This window comes from Triturus cristatus, chromosome 8, assembly GCF_964204655.1.
Source record: "Triturus cristatus chromosome 8, aTriCri1.1, whole genome shotgun sequence".
In the NCBI taxonomy this organism is placed as follows: domain Eukaryota; kingdom Metazoa; phylum Chordata; class Amphibia; order Caudata; family Salamandridae; genus Triturus; species Triturus cristatus.
Window position 1 is genome coordinate 1451885026 of NC_140591.1, and position 24930 is coordinate 1451909955.

General features: G+C 43.0%; 1 protein-coding gene across 2 annotated transcripts in view; it reads left to right on the forward strand.

Annotated features, from left to right (window-relative positions):
* GAB2 (GRB2 associated binding protein 2) overlaps window positions 1–16777 on the forward strand; it is a 480907-nt gene extending 464130 nt beyond the window's left edge. For both annotated transcript variants that reach the window (XM_085623240.1, XM_085623241.1), the window contains 3 exons: window positions 9259–9361; window positions 11636–11761; window positions 13590–16777. In XM_085623240.1, coding sequence (XP_085479366.1) covers window positions 9259–9361; window positions 11636–11761; window positions 13590–13733 — 373 coding nt within the window. In that variant the 3' untranslated portion in view covers window positions 13734–16777. The remainder of the gene's footprint in view (window positions 1–9258; window positions 9362–11635; window positions 11762–13589) is intronic.
* The last annotated feature ends 8153 nt before the right edge of the window (window positions 16778–24930 follow it).

The following is a 24930-nucleotide window of genomic DNA, read 5'->3' on the forward strand; positions in this document are numbered from 1 at the left end:
GACAAATATTAGTCTGGTTCTTGTTTAAAGATTCTGCGTTAATAGGGACACTGTAGGAATTGATTAGTAATCTTCGGTGCTATTAGGGAAATTGTAGTATTTAAGAAGATTAGCTTGGATGGAAGGGGAGTCATTCACTGATTCAAGCTCACTAAGGCGTGAAATCACAGTATCGCGAGGGGATGTTAAGGAGGAGAATGTGAGAAGGAGGAAGGATGGTTGAAATGGTGGGCCTTGGAGGGTGGAAGAATATATGCAAGGTCAGGACTTATAATAGATGAGAAGAGCTAGGAGACGCAAGATGAAAGATAGGATAGGTGCAGTAGAGAAATGCGGTCTGGAATTTGTAGTCGTGAGCAACTTGATGTTTGCTCTGGAGGTTTCAGGGGGTGTAAGACGTAGAGGAAGGACAAAGTTATAAAAGCAGAGAGAGCACTGCAGATAGGAATACGGTTAATGCCAGAAGAGCGGCCAGCAGGGGAGGAAGTAGTGGGTAGGGCAGAGAGAGAGGTCTACAGGGAGGAAATGTTAGTGTGAGATGGAGTGTGAGTGTGTGAAAGCAGGCAGATGGGGAGGGAGGTGTTAGAGCCAGCAGAGTAAGGAGGATGGATGAAGAGGTAGAGAGGAGGAGTGAAGGCTGGGTTTAGGTATAGAAGGGGCGATGGAGGGGAAAGTAAGTGGCATGCACTGAAGTAGGTAGAAAAAGTTTGCTGAGATTTTCTATAATGCTGAGATTTTTTTTTCCATATTTATATCTTGATGTTGACTTGGTTGGCAGTACACTCTGTAGCCGTGAGGTTAGCTTTCAAGTCCGGGGTAATTAAATGTAGGTATTTCTGAGAGGACCAGGTTGACACTTTGGTGAATATTCTTTGGCGTGCATTCACTAGATCTGGTCAGGCGGAAGCTAGGTGTCAGTGTCTATGGTGAAGGTTCTTACTTTGAGATGGTTAATGCTGGAGTGGCAACCTTCCCCCTCCCCCCCCCCATCAAGATCATGAGAAGTTCTTAAGAGCAGGCTTGATGGAGGTTAAGATTCTGTGAATGGGATGGTGATCTTAAATCTTAATTCAGGGGCTGTGGGATGTACGATACCAGGTTCCACCAGAGATCGAATGGGGAAAGTCTTGCAGTTTGAATTCACGAAGGACCACTATTTTTGTTGATTGTTTATTGGTAATTGATCAAGCAATGTTGATCCCAGTTACCAAAATAAATTTCACTGTAGTAGGTCTGCTGGTGAACCCAGAGGAGGATAAGGCAGTATTAAAAGGACACTAAGGTAGTGTATTTATTGGGGTTGAACCAGGACAGCTAAGATGAATGGCTTGAGAGTTCAGCAGATGCCACAGAAGTGGAACTGTGGTGATTAACGCATGAGCAACTGATACATTGCCTTGTCGTTCAAAGAGTTACAAACTGACTTGTGCAACAAATAGTATGCTCATTTTCAAAACCTGGCGTGATCTTTATAACTTGCTGTCTGGTTTTATTTTGCACTGCTTGTGCCGTAATATGAAGATGTTCGACTGCATGATGTTAATTATTGAATTGGAGCTTTTACCGGTTTGAGTGGTCGTTGGAAATCAGCACAAACCGATGTTTTGATTGGTGGTCCTTTTATACTATACCGTCTAGAAATAGGATTATTTCCGCGAGGCAGCACCTCTTCGATTGGCAGCAATAAGTATGGCTTTTTGCTAGTTTCGTGCTCCTTCCTGGTCGATATTAAAATTGTTGGCCATGCCTCATTTATCAAATTTACACAACTGCAGGACCGGAAAAATTTGATTGGCTGACTCTTGTGCTTTTTAAATGTTGAGTAAGACTTCATTGAGGAACTGCCATATCAACTTTTTTTGTATTTTTTCAATTGTGGACACAGTTGAATGTTTGTAGATAATGATCATAACTGTAGTGTCAATATTGCCCAGTGATTCAGTTGGCACACTGTCGACCTTGTACCTTTATTTTTCTCACTAAAGGCCATTCGTGCTTATGACCTTTTATGTAGGATGCTGAAAAGAAAGAACAGTGCTATGATGTGGTCAACGCTGGCCTCATCATAGCTCGTTTTTTTCTTGAGTTTAAGCCATGTTGCACAGCAACTTGCGTGGATGAGCAACATGTCAAAAAAACAATTGACAATGCCACTCGATCTCTCATAGGTGAAACCTGTTGGCTTTGCCAATGCTTGTTTTAGATAGCATCTTCCCACAATACCATGGCCTCTGGTACCCTGGTTATTCGGCCCAGATCTATGACTGAGGGCGAGTGTCTGAAAAGTTTCAGTGCTCCGTCCATCATCTCCTTGTGTTTACTTTATTCGCCCTAAGTTGGCAGGGTATGCCCAGACATGGGGCCCTTGCTCACTTTGCCACTGGATTCAAGCTAGCCTGGCTAATGAGGGGTGTTACCCCGAAACCGGTCCCAGGATGCTTGTTTCCGGTCCAGGGAAGAGCTGGCTTGGCATTTCGGGCTGGACTGTTTCCATGAGGCACAGGGTCAAGACTGATTTGCATATAGCTGGGCCTAAATTGGGGTGGCGAAGTGAGCTAAAGAACGATGATGGATTCAACCCAGATCTGTGACTGGGGGCGAGTGTCTGAAAAGTTTTAGCGCTCCCTCCATCATCTCCTTCCTTGTCAAGATGTCTCTCACAGACTATTCCAAATGGGAATTGAGCACGTTGGCATAGAATTTTGCAAAAGTTTTTACAATCTTCTCGTTCACTGCATCATGTGACCTTGCCTGTCACTAAATTCCTGTTCTTAGTGCCTTTTCTACTCTACTTGCCGTTTTCCTTTTTTCTTTTTCTAATTTCCTGTCTTATTACCTGATTCACAGTCATTTTAGTGACAGCCTTAATTACTGCCTAGATTCCTTCACAGCTAAATGTACTTATACATTGCTCGTTATATTCTGATGTACAGGGAGCTCTTCTAGGGACACCTTCATACAACTTCCCTTGCAGTGGCTCAGGGTCCTTTTGAAGATCACAGTGGACTTCTCTCTAAAACTGTCTCTCTGTCTTGGGAATCCTATATCCGTACCTTCTAATGAGAGCTTGGAAGACTCCCACAATGTAACTTCAGATGCCTAAAGTCACCTTGAAAAGTTATTTAATGTCAAACTTAACTGAAGTCAGCACTTCTGTATCCAATACATGATGTGCATTTTACAGTCATCTTTTCCTCATGTAGGGCCCCCAGTTAACATTAACGTAGGTAAATTATCTTATGTTCATCCGATTTGAATGTCCATCTCAGAATAACATGAGGGTTTGCGGTTAGGGTGAAGAAATAGCCTATCCCTGATAATGGACAGCACGGAGGGTGACAACGCTTTTTCTAGGGGGGTTCTCCTTATATACTGCAGCCTCATTTCATCAATGAGTTTGTTCAGTTTCTTACTCTGGCAGTGCCTGTCGCCATGGATCTGTCTTCTTCTTATCCATAACCTCACTGAAACTTTCTCCAAGTAACAGCCTCCCGACTGGGACTTCTGCCAGTAATCCTCCCCCACAGATAACACAGCAATGTACATACATTCAGGGTCATCCATTCTCCCCCCCGCTCAGAGGTCTCAAAGACCGTACCATACCTAGCCTGCCCAGGCTAGGTATGGTACGGTCCTTGAGACCTCTGAGCATGAGGTGTAACATCCTCGTGAGCACGAGGTGTAACATCACTTGTGTATATATCATCCCTCCTAGGAAATGACACTTTATTCACAACTGGTAGATCTGTTGCATCAGTGGATTTTATGCTTCAGGTTGCTTAATGTATTTGAATTACACCCCTCTTTGTATCCTGTCCCTAACACCATACACATTCCTGGGATATAATGGTCGCTAGGGTGGGCTGCCAAGTCTGCGGTACAATTTTAGCATTTTGTATCTCTCTAAATAGGCTCCTTTGTCTGGATTTTTGTCAGTCCCCACTCCAGCCTCTTCAACCACAACCTGTGACTTCCATTCTTATCCTAAAAATTATTTCCCCAAATTCTCCCTATAATACCAATGTACCAATTGATAAGCTCCTCGCAGCTTTGAATGCAGCCTCCCACCTCCTTCCACTCTAAGCTTCCAACCCAGAAGCACCTTAGAAACCCTATCAAACTAGTACATACTCAACCAGCCCCCTCTCCCCTCCACAGCCACCGATTCTTCTGCTGCAGTCTGTTTTCTGTTTTTGCTCCAACACATGAAACACATATCGCTCCTGGTGCCTTTTTCGCCAAAGATATTTCTCGTTTTCTAATACAGTTATACGGTTGCCGGTCTGATGTGTGCATTTCTTCACACATTGCCTACATGACAATTACAATGAGTACCATAATGGTACAAGAGCTTCAATGCCAATGAGCCTTACAAAGGAGGTGGAAAGTAAGGCACCAATGTAAGGCGTTCAATTTTATTTCCATTTACCAACTGATGCCCCCCGCCTCGGAGTTGATTCCCTGCTGCTTACATAATGGCTCGAACAACCTCATCTTCACCCCTCCGACTCCCGAGCTCCTATTGTAAGGATATCATTCCACAAATCAGTTTTAACAGTCAGCTTCAGGATGAGTCCCTGATTGACCACTACTGGTCTGTGCTCCGTTCATTTGGCCCCGTTCACGTCTATGTCAGGTTCCAAGCTTGTGCCTACTTAACTAAGATCTTTATTGAATCATGGTTTAAAACGGGGTGTGGCGTGGTGTGATTGGCTAGGACTAAAATGTTTGTTAATTCATTGTATTAAGAGTTAGAAATTATATTGGTGTTCATACAATGTGCTCATATGTTCTTTTTGGATGATAAGTCATGACAAAAGCTTGTGACTACCGCGTCTGTGCAGCTGAGTCGTGCTTAGTTATTGAGTGGTAGAGTTTTGTTTATGTTTATGGCTATGTAAACCACAGTCATCCTGATACCCACAAATCAGGATGCCTGTCTTCTGCTTGGCCTATGACAAACTAGGCGTTCAGCAGTCTGGGTTTGGAAGGGCAGTCACACTTCTGAAAGGTGTATCTTACCTCCCAAGGACACTCTCCTCACTCCTCCTCTTTGGAGGGGCCCTGGCCTTTACAACCAATGTTTATTTCAAATATAGCACCATTGATCTTCTATCCGCTTTATATTCATAGCGGGTGGTCAGAAACCTGACTAAAGTTAGTAAGGTGTAGGCCAGAGTTGCTTTGCCCACTTTATAGTAAGTTAGCTATATGTGTCCACATTCATGGTTCATAGGTGCATAATGTGAGAAGTTGGCCTGGTATATGCTGTCCACTAGTTATAGTGGGCACCTTGCACCAGTCCAAACAACCCTTTTTGATGAATAGGTTTATGACAACCTTTATTGAAAGCTATCCTAGTGGTAGCTATGGAGAGCAGCCTTCAGGCTAAGTCTTGAAGGAGTGTAACGCAGCTTGGTTTACCAGATTGTAACCTCTTGAATAACTAAATGAAAGGAGAACCACACAAGGTATATATATAAAATATATGTATTTATTTCTAAACATTCTCTACTAACCTCTTTATGAAGTTAGAGAGCAAGGCACACACTAATACAGTTATTAAACAACAGTAAATAGCACAATATACAATGGGCCCCAGGGGGAGACCAAACCATATATTAAGAAAGTGGTATAAGAACCACGACTTGACCAGACACAGTGCCTAGAGCATGTAGAATCGCTGGGACCCCAAGGAACCACCCAAGGTAGTGACACAGGAGACCCACGGGGGACGTGTGCAGTGTGACAGCACAGCCCCGAACCTCGTACAATTCAATAGGAAAGTCGCGGTTGGAATTTTAAAGAATAAGGACACTTAGAAGAGGACTTTGAGCAAACCCCTTTAGACTTAGGGGGTTCTAGGGCCAGCACCCTCAGGAGCACCGGAGTACTTGTGTTACCTCACCCAGGAAAGCCAGGTGCATAGGTGTCAAATGGTGTCAGGAATCGTCGTTGATTTCAGTGGTGATGTGCTGCAAAGTGCTGCTGCTGTGGGAAGGAGAAGTGTCCAGTGTGATCCAAGCCTGGATAGAAGATGTGATGAACCTGAAAGCAGAGGGGACACAGTCTGGGTCACTTGCTAGTGACCAGGGGCACGATAGACGAATGCCCACCAATGTCGGGTGTTTCAGGTGCGAAGAGGTGAAGCTTGACTCCACTGCCACGGGGAGCAGGAGGCGTCGATGACGACCACAGTCCGCAGGCGATCTGTCCCACAAAGGATGTCAAGTGCTGGGGGGTCAGTTTCTGGATTGGAGACCAAGAAGCCTTGGCAACTACATCCCACGCTGTGAGAAGAAAATGGCTTTGGTGTGGACCAGCAATGTCCTGTGGACTCCCCAAGCAATGGAGAGTCAGGGCACGTCTGGAGCAACCAGGAAAGCCCGTTGAAAGTACAAGTACCCTTCTCAGGGACCCACAAGTCGACAGCCAAGAGATCGCGAAGGGACCTAGAGAGGAATCACTAGATACCAGCCCAAGGGTCACTCGAGGAGTGTAGGCCAGCAATCTTTGGTGGAATCACTGCTCGGGGTCTGGACTACAAGTAGCCCAAAGCACAGCCTCAGGGATCGCCAAGAAGCATATGCTGCTGCAAATGGTCGCGGTGTCCAGGGGTTCTGGTTGCACGGTCCTCACGAGGTCTTTGGATCTCAGAGTTGCTGAGAGCACGGATCGGCCTCGGGAAAGCTTGGAAACCCACCTCCTGTGTTGCAAAATCGTCGGTGTCCTTCGGGAGCAGCGTCGATGCAAACCGGACAGATGCGTCTTTGGTGCCTGTTTTGCAGGGGAGTAACTCCTTTACTCCAAGGGAGATTCTTCGGTCATCCAACGTCGTGTAGATAGTAGAAGTTCTGGTAAATTTGTAGCAGAGTTTCGTCCAGGTAAATCTAAAGTCCTGTAGTCAGGGGTTCCTACTTTATACCCAAGGAAGGGGTGGGACAAACTCTGGGTACCCACCTATGGGAGAGTCAGCAAAGAGGGGTGGCTACACCCATTTCCTTTGTCCAGTTTCGCACCAGAGCAGGGGCTAGTAGCCCCTGCAACTGGTTTGAGCTGGACTATGCACAGGGACACCAAATGTGGCCCCAGTGCAGACATCAAAGCACTCTTGGAGTACACCCACCCGTCCCCAATACACTAAGGCCTGTCTGGGAGGTGGTCACACCTCCCTGTGACAGGAAACCCATTGTCCAGGCCTCCCCTGCCGGAGTTTTGTCAAGGAGCAGGAGGGCAGACTCGTGTCTGTGGCTGGCTGCATCCATTTTGAGATGCCAGGGTATGTTACGCTGGTACCGGTAGACCGGTGCGGTCATGTTTCTCCCTCTAGTAGGGTCGAATCATACCTCCCACACCAGTTACTGGTGTGGAGGTATGATTCCAAGGTGTTTGACACCAAGCACGACATGTTTACATGCAGCCATTCCAAAGTTGGCATTTACCGCGAGGTTATAATGCACTTATATGGTGTGTATGGTTTGGCTGCATCACAACCCACCCCGAAATAAAGGTTCTGAAAGCTGCAGAGGGGCTCTGCTCTTGCATTGGCACCCTCACACATGAAACCCAGCACCCTGCCTTCAGGATTGTTAAGGCCTGCCATATGGGTGACTGATAGGTTTACATGTGCAGTGATATGGAGAGATATTGGTAACCTATATCTCAGTAAGGGGTGCATACACCACCTTACAGAGGCTGCTGTTGAATGGCTTCCCGGGGGTGGCATCATTAATTTTTTTATTTTATAGATGCTGCAGCCCCTGGTAGGCCTCTGGGGTACCTATGCCCTGGGTACATAGTATACCATATACTAGGGACTTCTAAGGGTACCCCAGAATCCAATCTGGAGTGTACCTAAAGTACATGTAATCAATTTATAGGCGAAAGCAGATAGGCTGGGGTCCTGAATAGCAGGATCAAAGCCGGACTAAGTCGAAAACCAGCAAATCACTAGGCAAAAAGTGAGGGCAACCATACAGTCAGATTCCACCTTTTTTACCCATAAGGCATGCATGAATAGGGCCACTTTCACAAGTACGTCTGAGTATACATGCACAGAACCTTGTGAATACAAGAGGTGCACGTCCAGCTGAAGACAAATCAAGCCATATGATTTAGGGTGCTGTAGGAAACTGGCACAGCACATCCAGGAAAGGATGATGTAAGTGGTGGTGATATAAGTGATCCCAGAAGAATTTAGGGGGTATGCTGTTGTCTGATTGGCTCCTGTGCATGTAGCTAAATGTAAGTTGTGAGTGGAATTTTCCAGAGTGTTGTTTGACTGAGGGTTGGTTCACAGATCAAAGTTCTAAGCAGACGTTCCTGGGTGCTGCTGTTCGCCAATCTCTTTGGGACACTGCCCTGCCAAATTCAGCTTTGGTGGAACAGGTTCTCCGTCATCCCTAATGGGAAGGACCCCGGACCTTGTTCTGAGAGGAAAGACTTGCCCCCAAGGAATAGACGACCAAGCACTAAGCCTCACTGAACCTTAGGCAGGCACCTCCTTGTGAGGTGTGCCAAGGCGTAGAGAATGGAAAGAAGTTGCCATACCTACCAGTTTCTTAGATAAGCACAGGAGATGCTCAGCACGTTTTCACTAAAGGCTACCAAATCTCGTGATCAAGTTAAGGAAAATGGATGGGCAGTGAAGAAGGAACAGAACCTGCTCAAACTTTAGTCTGCAGGCCTCGCCTCTAGCACACATTTTCCAGACAGAAACCTTCTGCTTAGTCTGACACTTATTTGGACCTGAGAGAGTCTTATGGAGAGTTGATCTCACATCTGCTTGCAGAAGGTAGTTTATTTCTTGTGACTTAGTGAGCTACCACCCACAGAGTATATTTAGAACAGTTCAGGGTTTGAACCATCAGTGAGGGAAGAGGGGCCCATGATGGTGAGAGCAAAGATTGTTCCCAAATGCATGGCACCCAGCCAGATTTACATCTGTGATTCTTTATTTGGAAGACACACAATGGAGGTTTTCCTGGACCCACAAGCAGGATGGGATGCACTATAGATGTTTATTGTGATCTTAGTATAAAACCATATAGTATGTTACACAAATGGACCTGGAAATGAGCTCAGCGCTTTGCAGGTTAGGGCCAAACAGGCCTGAGAGGGGTGCACCAGAGGGGAAACCACATTAGGAGGTTCACCGAGAAGGGATTGCAGGAATGTTACAGAGGTGGAATAGAAAGTAACTGATGAAAGTTGGATGACATTGTAGCCTGAAACTATATGCTTCCTAACTGATTACAGGCACACTCTGAACTCCAGCTCTTCGCAATATTGCCGGCCGGTGTCCACACAGAGTATCACCAGTACCAGCTCAGGGGACAGTGAAGAAAATTATGTTGCAATGGTAAGTCTGGGGGTATGCTCTCAACTCTGTGCCAGTGGAGTGATCCGTACGTTTATGTAATGGCCTGTCTGAAACATACGTAAACATCAATTCTGCAATGTGTACGCCCTTGCAGTGCTAACGTTTAAGAGTTTATACACAAATGTATCTTTGGGAAACCTGCATGCCATCGTTAAATAAAATCAAATGACCCACGCATGACATTTTGAGATTTGGTTTGTTTTTTTCTACTAAATATGTACAGCACTCAAGAATAATAGTCGTGGCCTTTTGTCACTAACTCAGGCAAAGCACGATGAAAGTTTGCTATCTGAAGCTACTGAGAAATACCAAAGATGGCTCTAGAGTGTTCCCCATCCCTGCATGCACACACAATAGACCTAAGCACATCCAGTGACACTGTCACCTACTGTATATCTTTGGCCCACTGGTCTTATTGCTCATGTCACACCAAAAGATGACTGGTAGTCCACCAAGACATGGGTACCATTGGAACCGAAGTACCTTGGGAGAGGCGGATATCTGTCAAGTCTGTTGATTGGCTGGTTGTATATCTCGACGATCCAAGGAATGTGTGCTACAAGCTATGAGACAGTGAAGTTGTGTCATTCAGGGCTTGCCTGTGAAACACTAAGATATGCCGCAATGTGAGATGGCAACAGTTGAAAAATACTTTACTGGAATATTGTGGCAAACCTGAGAGCAAATAATGGTCAACAGAAATGCAGTCCTCTGCTCTAAAAGTACCAAATACCAGAGCTCACCCTCCAGACAACTCTGGTTACCCATAATTGCATTTTCTCCAGTAGAGCCATGGGCGTACACTCCAACAAAGGTGTGAGTTTACTGCCCACTATACCCCTTGCTGGTGTGTTCTTTGCTGATGCAGCCCCAGAGAAGCCAATTTCCACACAGCTGAATGTACTGTCCACCACAGCTCTAAGGGTACTCTGCACTGCAGCCCTGGAGATACCGCTGCCTTGGCCTTCTCTTCACCGTGGTACAACTCTTTCCTATGTACTCTTCACTGTACATATGAGCATGTGTGCCAATTTAACCTGGTTAATACTCTCAGGCCCAAGAATAATCTTCAGCGGCGTTTTATAGATGATCTACACTGCAGCCTTGGGCATAGTCTCCACGGCATACAGCGGCAAACAATTCAGCATCTGGTAAATTCTCCACTATGGGCCTGGGTGAACTTCCCGCTCTCTGGTTACTCTCTTAAAGTGCCGCAATCGTAGTTCCGATCATCTACCTGGGTATACTCATCACCTCAGGCATGGGTGTACTCTCCGCTGAAGCCACAGGCATAATCACCACTGTGGCCCTAAAAGCACTTTCGACTGTAGCCTTTACCAAACTCTTCCCTGAAACACTGGGTGTCCCCTCCAGTGCAACGAACGTGAGCCCTTTTGATACTTTCTGCTGCATCTTCGACTGAACTCCTCAATTCTGCCTCAGGTGTGTTTTTTACTGCAGTCTGGGTGCACTCTCCACTTTGGCCATAAGCGTGCTCTTCGCCATAGTGTAGGTTAATCCAACCACCTCAGCTCTTGGCATAGTCTACAGTGAAGCCCTGTAGGTTCTCTGCATGGTAGCTGTATGTGTACTTCAAACCTTGGGATACTCTGTGCTTCAGCCTTGGTTTTGTTCCCTCCGGCAGCTCTTGGCATAATCTACAGTGCAAACTGTGAATGTGCTCTCCTCTGCAGCCATAGCCAGGCTCTCCCTAGCAGCCTTGTACAATCTGCTGGAGCCCAAACCATTCACTCTGTTGCTTCCAGGAGTGTTCTCCTCCCTGCAGTCCTAGCCATACCCTCTGTTACAGCACTGTACTGTCTGCTGGAGCCTAAGCCATATGTCTAATGCAGACAAGCATGTACTCTCCACTGCAACCTTAATCACTGTCCCCCTCCACTCATGCATTTACTCTTCATTGTAGTTCTAGCCCCATCCCCTGCTGCAGCTGTGGGTGACCTCTCCTCTGCAGCCCTAGCAAGACTCTCCACTGCAGCCATGGGTGTGCTCTTCAGGCTAGCCCTGGTGGGGTACATACACACTTAGTCGCTGCCCTGCACATACTGTCCACAGCCTTCTTGGCATGCACTCTACTGCAGCTGTAGATATGCTGCTCTGTACAGTTCTAAAAAAACAAATGCATTGAAATGTACTAACCTCAGGGAGATCTTCTCTATGCTGGGTAAGTTTCTGCCTACTTCACTTTATGGATCGCCTCATCCTTTCCATTTGCTTTTTTTTCTCACTTATTAGCAAAATCCCGTGTCAGCCTCTCCAGTCCGCAGCGGCACTAACAGCCCGGCTCCGAAGAAGAGCACAGGGAGCGTGGATTACTTAGCCTTGGATTTCCAGCCTAACTCGCCTGGCCCTCACAGAAAGGTAATTATCTCAATGGTATACCCAATTTTAAAAATGCAGGAGTTGTCAGAGTCCGCTTCCTCTTCGGAGTACTCCTGATAAATCCTGACAGTCAGACCAATACACTGATCCAGTGCTTAAATTGTAACAATAAATAAATAATATAGTGCTGGGTTCCTACGGTTGTATTAGAAACCCACCATGCATGTCAGGGTTGTCCAACCCCAAAGATGTCTAGTCTTGATTCCACCTCATGTCTCTATCCCCATGGGGGGAATGGATTCTGGTGGGAAGGAGGTGGTAACCGAATGTATTCCTAATCAGTTTTGAGGGGGAATATTGTCTCAGACAGCAGGGCAAAGAAGTAAGTAACAGGCAGTCATTCCTTCCTACATTAGAGGGGATGATGGTGGCACTATGTTGCAGCGATTTCTAGAGGAAAGACTTGGATGCCCGGAGATGGCAAACAAGTGTCTCCCCGAGAGGTTATGTAAAATGCGAATGGATGAGGGAGTATGAGGGGAATTAAGGCAAGGACAGACTCTTGGAGACACTCACTCAAATCTATGTCAGAGTGGAGCTGCATTGGCACCAGGAATACAATAGCCTCAGTTGGCACGTTAATTCGGTAATAGAGCATCCACCAATGAGCAATTCCTGTGTCACACAAGTTTGCCCTAGTTGTTATAACATGCTCAGGCTGAGTATCAAGCAGAGAGGTAGTGGTGAGGCCAAGAAGGACGAGGAAAGAGAATAAGAACTTGTGTCTTTTTATGTAACACTTGCTCATTCAGAATGAACAGTTTTGTAGTGTTATAAATAAAAGGTCTCCCATTAACTATTGTAGTCAAACTTGATTTCATTTGATTAGGGATTTGTATAGCGCTCGAATGCCCGAGGGCGTCTTGGCGCTGCAATTAGCCAATTCGTCAGGGGGGTGGATGGAAGAAGGAGGAAGTGGGAAGACTGACATGCAACTTTGTAAAGAGTTTCTTCACAATAAAAAAATGCAAGTACAATTGAGTAGAAATGTACGCCCAGAGCTATTGGCCACACATTTGGACAGGAGAGGAGAGTAAGTTAGGGGAAATAATAGAAAATATTATATCACGGTAAGGATGGAGACAAAAATAATGAATTCATCCAGAAAAGCTTGGAACAGAAACAGGGGCTGAATAGTACTGTACTGTAAAGCTAGAGGCAGCATAGGGTCTATAAGTAAAGAGCAGGTCTGAATTTGAAAGGTTGTATAGCCCATCCAGTCTATATTTGATTAGTGGTGTCGAAGGGACATTTTGACTTTTCAGTCAATGTATAGCTAAAAAACATTGGCAAAAGTAACTTTTGAGCCACTTATTCTGTTTGCATTTTATGGCCCAAAATTCTTTGACCTAATGACTTTGTGTGTATATATAGCGCTGTGCTGTTTATGCACGTCTTGTATCCACTTTTTAAACGCTATTTAAATATAATATAATATAAGAGTAAATATTTGCATTATTGTAATTTGTTTGTATCTTGTGGCTGTAAACATTTGTACATGTTAAAAAAATAATTCTTAACAAAAGATTTAGGGAGAACCATTATTATTTTACAATTGTATACCCAGGTTCCGCTTACCCTTTGGGCCCCCATGTCCTAATACAGATATCCTTCGAATCCATAAGTGCCGTCGGCTTCTATGTATATGCGTATATAGATTAACAGTGACTATGAATATTATTTCTTTTATATTTTTTAAAGATTTGTAATGGGTTTGCTTAGGAGAGCTTGCTTTAATAAGAATGGTTCCTGATGGCATTTTGCCTTCCTGCATTTGTAATTGCTGTGTTCTTTTCCCCCTACCTAGCCGTCCACATCCTCCGTGGCCTCCGACGAGAAGGTTGACTATGTTCAAGTAGACAAAGAGAAGACCCAGGCCTTGCAGAATACTATGCAGGAGTGGACAGATGTCCGACAGTCTTCAGAGCCAGCCAAGGCCGTAAAGCCGTAGCCCGTTGGTCTTAATCAATACCCACTCAGACAAATAGACTTGCGAGCAAGTTGGACCATTTACGGCTGAGAGTCACAGCCAGAATACACCAGCTCAGTTTGCTGCTGACGCTGCTGCTTTTCCTCGACTGTTGTTTTGGTGACTTGACCTGTTACCTTGAGGAGGAAGACTTGCCTGACACTGTTCATCGGTAAAGGACCAAGGATGCTGTTCGCTGCCTGCATCGGTGCCATTACTTCCGCCACTGGAGGCTAGTCCGGGATCTTGAACTAGCAATACACAAAGGGGACTGGTACATTGATAATGCATGTTTCCTTAGAATTTTAACAAAGAGCAACCTTTTTTGATTGCTCGAACTGTCACGCAACACATTAGTACTTGCCCTTCCATGACAAATTCTGTCCCGTTCTACTTTTCCCCAGGAGGATCCGATCCAATTTTGAGAAACCTACAAAGGTGTTCATATCAAGAGTCGGCAAAAGGAACACAAACTGCTACTCCTTAACGTGATCATTATTGTATCATGCTCTCAACTACTCAGTGAGGCAGTTTGTAACTGTTAGCCATATTTCTCTCTGGCACTATAAATGGGAGGTGAGTTGAACTGGTGAGCTACATGTAAGCGATAGACCATTATTGGAGTTCTGCTAAATTAGCAAGTGTTCAAGTAGGATGGGAATATGTACGATATGACAAAAACATGACTGTTGTGGGTACCGGCTAGAGATCTTAAACGTGCTTTGAAGTAAGGGGAGGTGATGCAGGCACAGAGTATGGACTCCAGACAGGAGTGCTTCCTTCAAATTTTGAACAGCTGGATCGGCAAAAGCTGGCGACGTGTGAGATAACTGTCAAAGAGGACAGTTTTCCTACAGTATACCAGGAGATTCTGTTGATGACAAAATGTTTCGTTTGTAGGGTGGGCGAGATAAAACCCCGCTGTTGCAGTTATGTGGGTTGCTGGTGTTAGGGAGCTGTGGGAGAGTTGACACAACAAAAATTATAATACTTGGCTTTGTGTTGATGGGTGTTGAGTTGCACACATGCGTAGAAACTCCAGCATGCCAGTAGTCCTCTTCTAAACATGGTGTAGACTCCACCAGAAATCTCACCTACAATTCGGTAAACCATTGTTAACCCCACACAAAAAACATGATCTTAATATTCACGGCCTTTTCTTTTTTTTGTTAGATGATGTGCCTCATAAGCCTGTGCTTTATAATGCAACATCACTAAACTTAGAACATTTCAATTTAAAAAAAAGGTGTCCTAGTTGAAGGCAATGTTTCCAGTGAGCTGTTCAAGCTGAAAAAAGTTTGAGAAGTACCTTTGTTTATGTTTCTGCATTTGATGTTCAAATTGATATAGGCTGATGGTGTACTTCACAGTTCTATCACCAGTAAGTACAGTCTCTCCTATCATGCCATCACTTGAAGATTCTCAAAGGGTTTATCGCTCTGTGTGTTCCAAAATCCTCAGAGGGCACCAGTCGAGACAACTAATAATAGAGGCTCCTTTTCCTGTTTCTGAGGGTTAAAACTTAAAACTGGAGCATCGGGGGGAGCTATGAGCCTGGCCATAGCTGTGCTGACATTTTCCACTATTCAAGAAAGGAAGAAATAAGGAATGGGGCAAAAGTAAGCTGTGTTCCATTTGTATGTATAGAAGTCAGAAGAGGCACCAAATTAACATTATTCCTGTTTTGTGCATTGTTTAGATGTGTACACTGTAAGTGTTGGATGAGAAAGCTAAGCAGGTGACAGATATTTTAAAGATACATGTGGTTCTAAACCAAGATCTTGTTGTAGATAAGATAAAATATGAAAGAGGTGAAGTGATATTTAATCATGTTAGGGTTTGGGCATTTAAACCACTGTGGTATTGCTCCTTCAAGTACCACCCTTTAGTCTTCTGCCATTGCTCATACTCCTAGTTTTGGACTACTACCGATTCTCTCAGGACTTGTCAAAGCAACATAGTGCTCAAACAGACAACAGAAGTACAGTATTCATGGAAAACTGAGTAATGGGATAAAATGTTGTCTAAATATAGTCAATAAACATTAGCTTCTGGAATGAACGATAAAATGGGGTATTCAGACCAACAGAAATATTTGGGTGGTAGCTTGTGTCTGTTACACTATTAAATGCAAGCAGGCATTCCTGACTAATAGCAATGTTCCATTTTGGATTTGGAAGCAAAAAGCGTCCCCAAACGAATACAATGGTTTTCAGTTGTGAAATTATTTGTCTGAGCATTCCTGTTTCCAAGCTGTGCAACACCAGCAGCGTGTCACATTGTAGCTGACTTTAGGGTGAGGTATTTTATGGTACCTTATAGGTTTCAGTCAGTAGGTTCTGTTTGGTAAAACTGTACGTTTTCTAGCATTTAAAGTGAAGTCCACATCTGTAAAGACAATGTTTCTGATTATTTGGCGATTGTGATCACAGTTCCTGCGCTCTGCTGAAATGTTTGTAGTAGAATCTGGGCCCTTTCTGGATCTTGGTGTAGCTATATTTCAGAAGTTCCTCGTCTGAGAAAGTGTAAGGATCGGAGTAACTACACTTTCTCTTGTAATTTGAGTACTAGCCCAGTATCATACCTATCTATGTTCTGGGGGTATTTGCTTGGCTGGTGGATAATTTAGAAGTGTAAAGGATTCCTGCCTGCTAAGGAACGGGTAAAAACTCTGACGCCAAATTTTATACCAGTCTAGCTTTCTGACATCAGTGTTTGCTTTTTAAATCTCACTTTGGTATGTTTTTGTTTCTTACTTCCATGGTGTGACTTCCTTGGTATCCAGCTGAAGTAGAGCCCATTTCCTCACTGGGATACAGTTGTCTTGTAATGAACAGAATAAGGGCAATTTAGTGTTCATCTGACTTTTAGAAAAAAAACTATTTTGCGTTGCGCTCACTCCATAAAATGCAGACTAAACTGTGTAACTCACATGTTTGTTTGTGTAAGTTTTGTTAAAGTCATATCAATTTACCATACAATAAGGAAAATATACTGCTACAACTCACCCACATTCCCCCCAGCCCCAGGAGCCACAATTAAGATAATCATGTACGATGAGGAAGTAACTATTATTGGTTTAGCATTATTATTGTTAAATCGTATTCATGTTAACAGGTTGAAAGCACTTTATTTGCCCAAAATGTTGTCATTCACACATCACGATTAGCAATGGAGCTAGCTCTAAGAGAAGATTTGATCACAGAATCCTTAAAGAATGTTTTTATTGTTTCTGCAGCTTTGCTATACCATATATTTACCAAAATAATTGCCATAAACTTCTAGAATAGACCATCAACCTGCATTCGAATTGTCAGCACCATAAACTACAAAACTTTACAATGTCTTCATGGATGTATCTCTGCTCCGAGAACAGTGTTTTCTAAAACTGTACCCCAAAAAAGTCAAAACTCTTTCACACTGTATAATAGAGGTTCTGCTTCCAGAGAAAGTGATAATAACATTTGCTGTGGCGCTTAAACCCTAGCTTCTTTTCTAGAGCTTGATGGGTATGCTGGTCCTTCATTGAATCGGATCTCCACCAACTCAACTCTTCATGTTAACACGTCTAATTTAGAAATCCCCTGCTAAAACTATTTCATGTTTATTACATTAATCAGAAAACTGAAAACTAGTGTACGTATTTGCTGGGTCTTGTGTATTTTAATCAAACTGATGTTTACACCCAAAGCAATGATGCGTGAAATTCTCCTCAGAGACGTTGCCCGTGGTTGAGGTTCACGCATTCCACCCATCACATTTTAGTTTTTCTCACTGATGCTTACCTGGCTGAAATATGTTTCCCTCAATCTTCCCTCTCTTAAGTCAGGTACTATGTTGCAAGTTATACAATAGGATCTATACATTTTTGATATGTCTGTTCGGAAGTTTACTATTACTTAATATTTCTTATGATTCAACATGCTTCCCCCAAATCACTAACGAGTTGTATACTGAATGAAGTGACGTGCCAAGACCCTGGACCATACCCAAATCTTTGCCATTGATACTGTCCTGCTTAAAAGTGTACATTGCCATAGATCTTATAATAAACTTTCTACAGTTGCAAATCCGACATTAGACTGACATTAGAGGCATGTTTTTGAGAGCAAACCCTGCTGCAACCTGTGGAAGGAGTGTATTTTAAATTGAAAGGTCTTATAAGACTACACTGCTTCCTGCTTCCAAGAATTATCATTGTCAAAAGGCAAATACAACATAGGAATACAACACCCACTGCAGCAGATAGACGGATATATGATGATGTACTTTCTCTTGTGTTATTCTGCTGCAACTGTCAAACTTGCTTGAAATGAAAAAAATGAGTTCAGTGGTCAGTTCCACTTCAAACTTGAATACATTGGCTTACATTATCAATACCTGTAGTTGGGCACATAAACAACCAGCCAGGAACTTCGTCATTCTTACTTTGTCTTATTCCCACACAAATCTCTCTTAACTGATGTCTGGAGCAGGCCATGGTTTTGTAGCAAACACAGTAGACAAGTGTTTCTCTAAAAAGGGCAAGGCTCCTGGGTCAGATGTCCTTAGCACAGAACATTCAAAAGCGCTCTCCGTGCCTTAGCCTCAACCCGCTTCAAGAGTAGTAACATGCGAAAAACAAGTCATGCTTCAGAACCTTCTCAAAAATCCTGATTTAGTCATTCAGAATCGAGGCCAGTCTTGCAAATAAATCAGAAGGGCGCAGTGAGGCTCAGAATAATAAGGAGGTCAGGCACCATCCAGATCAGGCCAGTTCTTCCACATTAAACCTTGCTGCCTCATAGTTGAGCTAATAAAGATGTTGGCTAGGCCTGTTAATTCCATTGTCCAGAAAAAGTCTTTAAGAAGATGACTTAGCCTTCCTCTAGTTCAGGCCATTGCATTACTTGGCAAACACTAAAAAGAAATGTTCAAATCTTTCTAAACACACCCACCCACAAACTTGTGTTTATGTCGCTGGCCTAACATCCTTCCAAAGTTGTCCTCTATCTATCCATTTGCTGCTACAAGCACCTACCCACTTATATTTGGGGTTGTGTGGTGGTAGAAGACATCCAATCCCTAAACGGTATAAGCAAGCTACATTTGGAGGTGAATTGAAGGTTTTTCAGTCAGCATCTTTCTGAAGACCCATTCTCCTAAAATATATCAGAAACTACTGTTCAAAATATTAAGCAACACTGAAACAGAAGCGTGTGCCTTATTTCTATCATTCAGCTTGTACCGCACCATTACTGGCGGCCCAGTACTTGACTGGGGTTTCAATAATCAGCAAATGATGACCTTGTTCTAGGTAACTCAAGTATGTTACTAACAAATGTCCGCCAGCGCCGGGAAACCTTACAGGTAGCTATGCGCTATACAATAATTAATAATAATGATAATGATAAAAACATATAAACTAAAGATTATTTTAAAAAAAAATGGTTTTAGCCCTGTGCAACACATTTTAAGTGAAAATGAAAAGTAGGACTTCTGAATTCAGACAGAAAATGCTGAGAAGCTTCGGAAACTCAAACAGCCGAACATTTGATCGTGAGCAGGTGATCGGACACTTGTCCGACCACCCCGGGCCATATGCTTGTTTTCCTCCATGATGAGGCGTTAAGGTGGGACTAACCAACAGGAGAGGTAATGTTGATTCCACACCAGTAATGTCAAATCAGACAACTGAAATTTACCTTTTGGCCACAATTGCAGAAAGCACCTCACTCTGAGAACATACAAAACAGGAAAGGAAGAAACATTTTCTTTAAGTTGTCTTTAAACAGAACAGGTATAACCATTATAGTTCTAACCTTAAAGCCATAGAACGTGAGCCAACAAGCTTAGGGCTATGGATTGTACTCGAATCCTGTGCAATCCCGGGTAGGAATTGTGCCCTGTTATATACAAGGAGAATCTGATATCTGAACTGGTTACTCACAACTCGTGAGCCCTAACAGAGAGGCTCATGGAACGGGAATCCAGGGTACCAGGAGACTAATTACGGAGGCCAATAACTAAGGCATGCCATGTAAAAGGCCTAAAATGGCCCGAACTAGTGCCTGAAAGCAAAGCTGCTATTGCTGTGGAGTTAGACTCTGGGGTCTTAGCTTTCTTGAACAATTGGAGCAAGGACCACTGGAAATCATGTTTGATTTAACTTTGACATCGCTGAGCCACTCTTCAAGGCAGCTGTAAAAGCCTTGTGTTGTGCACCCTGTTGGGTCCAGCATTTTTGAGGAATTGGACACAGACGGCGAAGCATTTTCTGTGCAATACTGTGATACGTGCAGGAGAGAAAAGGTCTGTTAAAACAACATTGACCATACGCAAGTAGAGATTTAATGCAAGTAGGGACATGTCATGACTTTTGACCTCCGCTTTTGGGATTGGTCAGCAAATGACCTGATTAAATATGTTAATGCCGTGGTGTGTCTGGAAAGGCTTCCCGGATTTAAAACTTCCTGCAGGAATATCTGTAGGACAGGAAAGATAGTGATTGACTGCTCATCACAGACACCATTCTCTATTTCAGGGGCCATATTAGAACCTATTGTCCGTTTCAGTGCAAAATACTGTGATTGTCTTAACTTTAAGTCCCAGCACCAATCCCCATAATCGCTTATTCCTATCTCTTGGATAGGACTTGGATGGACTATTTGGTAGGATGCGCTGTTTTACCAACCAAGCATCAATCATTTCTTCACTAGGTTCTGCTTAAAATGTAGCTATATTAGACAACTAATGGAGACACATGTTCAGGTCTTTCTTTCTCATCAGTTGTATTATTGTTGAGCAGGCCAGGCAATAGTAGATGAGAAGTTGGCAGAACCTAGAGATGCAGGAGCGATTGCCCATGTTCCATTATAATATTTTAAGAAGCTATTTTTCTTGCACTATGCTCATCCTGCCCTTGCTTTTTGCTCTTCATTAGGTGAAAGTCAGTTTTCACTACATAATTCATTGCTTTGAAGGGCAGTGTAAACGAACAGCTTACAATAAACACATTGACAATAGGCGGTCTTAACTGGTATTCTTTAATACAAATACAACTCTTTCCATAATAGCATAAGCCGTTGCTTACAAAGGAACTGGGATAAAATTGATACATGACTTTCCGGGCATCGCAGGTTGTCCAGTGTCCAATTGATCTCCAGCCTTAGCAGAACGCACAAGGTCACCCACGCCCTAATAGAGGGAGATGTATTGTCCTTTCTATGAAAAGACTTTTTCAAGATTTATATTCTTGATTTATATTATTGAAAAAGTTGACACAGCTTTAACGTGTTTCTGGATTCTCGTGCCCATTTATTTGTTAAGGTGCTTGCTCTGCTTCCTCGGTTCCAGTCGCCTATCAGTGCCTCAATCTCCTTGTATTACTTTTGGCAGAAGATCCTTTGCATTTAAGAGTATACCCAATTGAATACCACCTGATCTTGCCAATTTCCTTACAGATCATCTCTTGGGCCACTTGAAATTTTTTATTTTGAAGAAAGAGTAGTCTGCAGTCCATACCCTCCACCCAGGGCTGTGGTTTGACATGGTAGATCATTCAAAGTCCTGTAAAATTTTAGCATCCTCAACTGTGCGATTTTGATTCATCTACTGTCGATGAATCTTCCAGTCACAGTGGGGACTTTCATATTTTTTTTTTGCCTGGCTGATGATGGTAAGCCGTGCGCACTGTATGCATACAGCATTTTTTAACAAATCCGCTTAGCTAAAACTGATATTTTATCAAATTAGTTAACATCTGCTAGGTAAGGCTGTATTTACAATAAGTATACAATAAAGGACCTGTTCCCACAGTGAGCATTTAGTTCATATATCCCTAGCAGTTGTCATCTGTTTTTAGATGAACTGTAGAGCAAGTGTTTCTATGTCATCTGTGCTACTTCTAGGTATGGCTCACTATTCAGAGAAAAGACAAGGTTATTCAAACGAGATAGAAAAGGACTGTCTTTTTATCCAACAATAATGTCTAAAAAATACCCACATGTGGAAAAAAAGTGTAGAAAAGGAGTGATGGCGCCTCACGGTAGCAACACCATAGAGGATAAAGCAGGAAGGTACTCGCCTGCTACCTCAAGATCTCATCATCAGCTGCCACCACTCCGCAGAAAGGAAACGTGTGTCAAAGAGTATAGACAAGAGACTGGGTGTGGCCCAGAGCGCAAAGACTGCTAGGGTGTGTAACAGAAAGAAGAAAAGCTGTGCAGAGAACCGTGCACCGTAATAAACCCCACAGTGTATGTACACAGAATTGAGTTGGTTCACACTGGCTTGCTACTTTTTATTCTGTGCTGTGTGACCACTCATATTTAAAATGCCGACATGTTTCATTGCCATTTGGAAAAACTCACGGCAACTTCTTCAGGGCGTGGGGTATTGTCATTTCACCCTTTAGCCTTGCTTGATCAGTTAAAAGCAGTTCAGGATGTTGCCCATCGTGGGCATACCTTTACCCTCGAGCTTGTGTGTATATGGCAGCAGTCCTTTGTTCAGGGCTCATCCCCTCGACTCCTATCGTAAGTCGTCGTTGTGTCCGTGTCCGGCGTTAGCTCAGCACTGCAACCTTTGTATTGTATTTACAATAAGACATCAGAGTTCCACCCTTCAGAGGAAAAAGTGCTGAGGGGTCCCCATACACCTGTGACGTGGATAAAAAAAAACATTTTTAGAAATCCTCTGATCCTAACAGTGTGCATTCTTGTGCCCTCAAATTATCAAACATCAGAGCTCTTTGTTTTTTGCTGAAAAGTGCCTGGAAACTATACAAAGGGTGTGCGCAGTTGTGTTTGGCACTAGTATAACCTGCTTCATGTTTGAGATAACGGTTATTACTATAATTGCTAGAAATTAATTATTCTTAATTGAATGTCTTTGCTATCATTATGTTCCACATATATATGAGTAGTGTCTTCTCCCACAAATTTGCCTCATATGTTTTGGATGCAATATACTTAAACAAAGTTTGTTCATCTATACATTCGTAAACGTCTCATAGATTGCTCCCACAAATTCTACCCATCCATTTTGGGCATTCTTTGCTCCCACTTTTTCCCCCATATCCTTTGAGCAGTATCTGTCATTCATTTTTGCTGAATGTCTGAGTTCTATTCAAGCAAGAGGACAAACTGTTTGGATTTCTGAATTCAGTTGGCTGACAAAGTGCCGATGGTGGAGGAAAGATGCTTCTGCAATTACTCATTTAAAGTTTTAGCATCTAATTCCAACTCAGTGCTTAATTTGAGCCGGTGTTTTCTGGTGCTCAGCACCAGCACCTAATCCTCGACACCGGCGGTTATAGCACCAGTTAAGGACACACTTTAGAATGCACAAGATTTTCCACAGAATCACAGGATGTTGAGCCACGCCGAGACTCAAGCCCCATTTCCCAGCTCTGAAATCGGCAGCTCTAGCCATTAGGCCAAGTTCTCTCCAGAATAACAAGTGCCGGGGCTCTAGTCAGGAGGCAGTTTGCACCCGCACATTTCTCCTGTTAGCGCTGCCTCCTAATGAGAGCCCAGGCACTTTTTATTTTACAAATTAACCACTGGAAGAAGTTTCTTCACTTGATCTTTGCTCCCGCTTTCATCAGGTCCTGTCTGCCAACCATCTTGTTGTTCTTTCTCCTACTCTCACATCAGCAGGCTGAAGGCTCCAATAGTTAGGTATTTCCCTAATCCTTTGATATATGAATGGTTTTTATGATACCAGTCTTGGTTCTTAATGGTTACTCTCATCTTTGGATAGAAAACAATATGGGCATAATGCAATTTACAATTGGAAGTGTTTTAGAACACAACCTATGCAGCAAAGAAAATAATGAATGTTGTGTTATTTGAAAATGCGGGGAAATCATACTTAAACAGACTTGGAACTTACCAGGAAAGTTATGCCTTTGGCTATGTGTGATTCAGGGAGATCAGTGGCAATGCCTAGGTAGGCGATGGAGGATAAAATATTTGAACATACACCTTTCACAGCACTTACGTGCCATTGATCAAGCCAGAATCCGTATATATATGAGCATAAAGGATACTTGTTGATGTATAATATTAAAGAATAAAAATACAGTGTGAATGAATCCCAGTACTTCCTGCTTGACCACAGAACGGATAGTGCCGCTGTGTGTATAGCTGGAGAAATTGTTGCATTTCCATCTTGCATTTTACTACAAATCTAGCGATTGATACAGGATAGGGACTGGATTCTAGCACTTACATACAGCTGAACATTAACTCCTTCTATTTAGAATGAGGATTGTCAGAGCTCAAACATCATTGGCATCTTTTATAGTCTATGTCCTGCACTGAAGTCCGCTTTGGTTGCTCTACTCAGGAACTTTTTGACTTGCCTTACCGTCCCTTCCTTTGAAACATGTTTTGGAAATGTTGCATTTAAAGCCAAGGGTATGCCTATAGTTTTACAGCTGCTATAAGTAAAAGGGATATACAATTTCTACCAAAATAAAATATTTCTTTCCTACTGTTACTGCTTTAGCATCTGCAGCATTAATCAAAAAATCTTTCAACTTTACTTTTGTGTTAGGATTTTTCTTAAATTCTTATATTGGCATTTGTGAACTGGCTTTACCACCTGCAATGGGAAAAGACTTGAGTGAAGATCTGGTACAACAGCAAAGGTGCAAACTAAACGGTTATTTTTTCTTATTGTTGGAAAGTTAAAGAAAATGCAATCTTTTACTTTGTGTACTTGCTGCTGTAAAATAACTGAACGCAGGACTTAATTCCAAAAATGTATATTAATCAGATCAATAAAATAAGATCACCTGAAAAAGAGTTTAAAGTGCTAAATTAGGCAGTTAAAATATTATTAAGGAACACATTTCTTTAAAGGGGCTGCATTGTTGAAGATTGCAGTAAAGTAAACTACAGTTAAAATACTTTTGTGTTTTATTTTTCGTTTTGACTTCCCCTTGTCCTTCTTTTTGATGTTTTGTTAATTTCTTGTCTGTGTGCACTTTTTGACTCCTATTCCATTTGTTTCATTTTACTTTTGAGGTTTGTTTTAATTATGCCTTTCTTCTCCCGTCACATGAGGCTCTTTGCTGGGATCACCGTGCAGTAAAATAGCCACAGGCTTAATCCATTTCTGCACCATGTGGTTCTTCCCAAAGCACAGTTTTAATGCATGATTCAGATTGGAATGAGGGCTAATGTGTGCA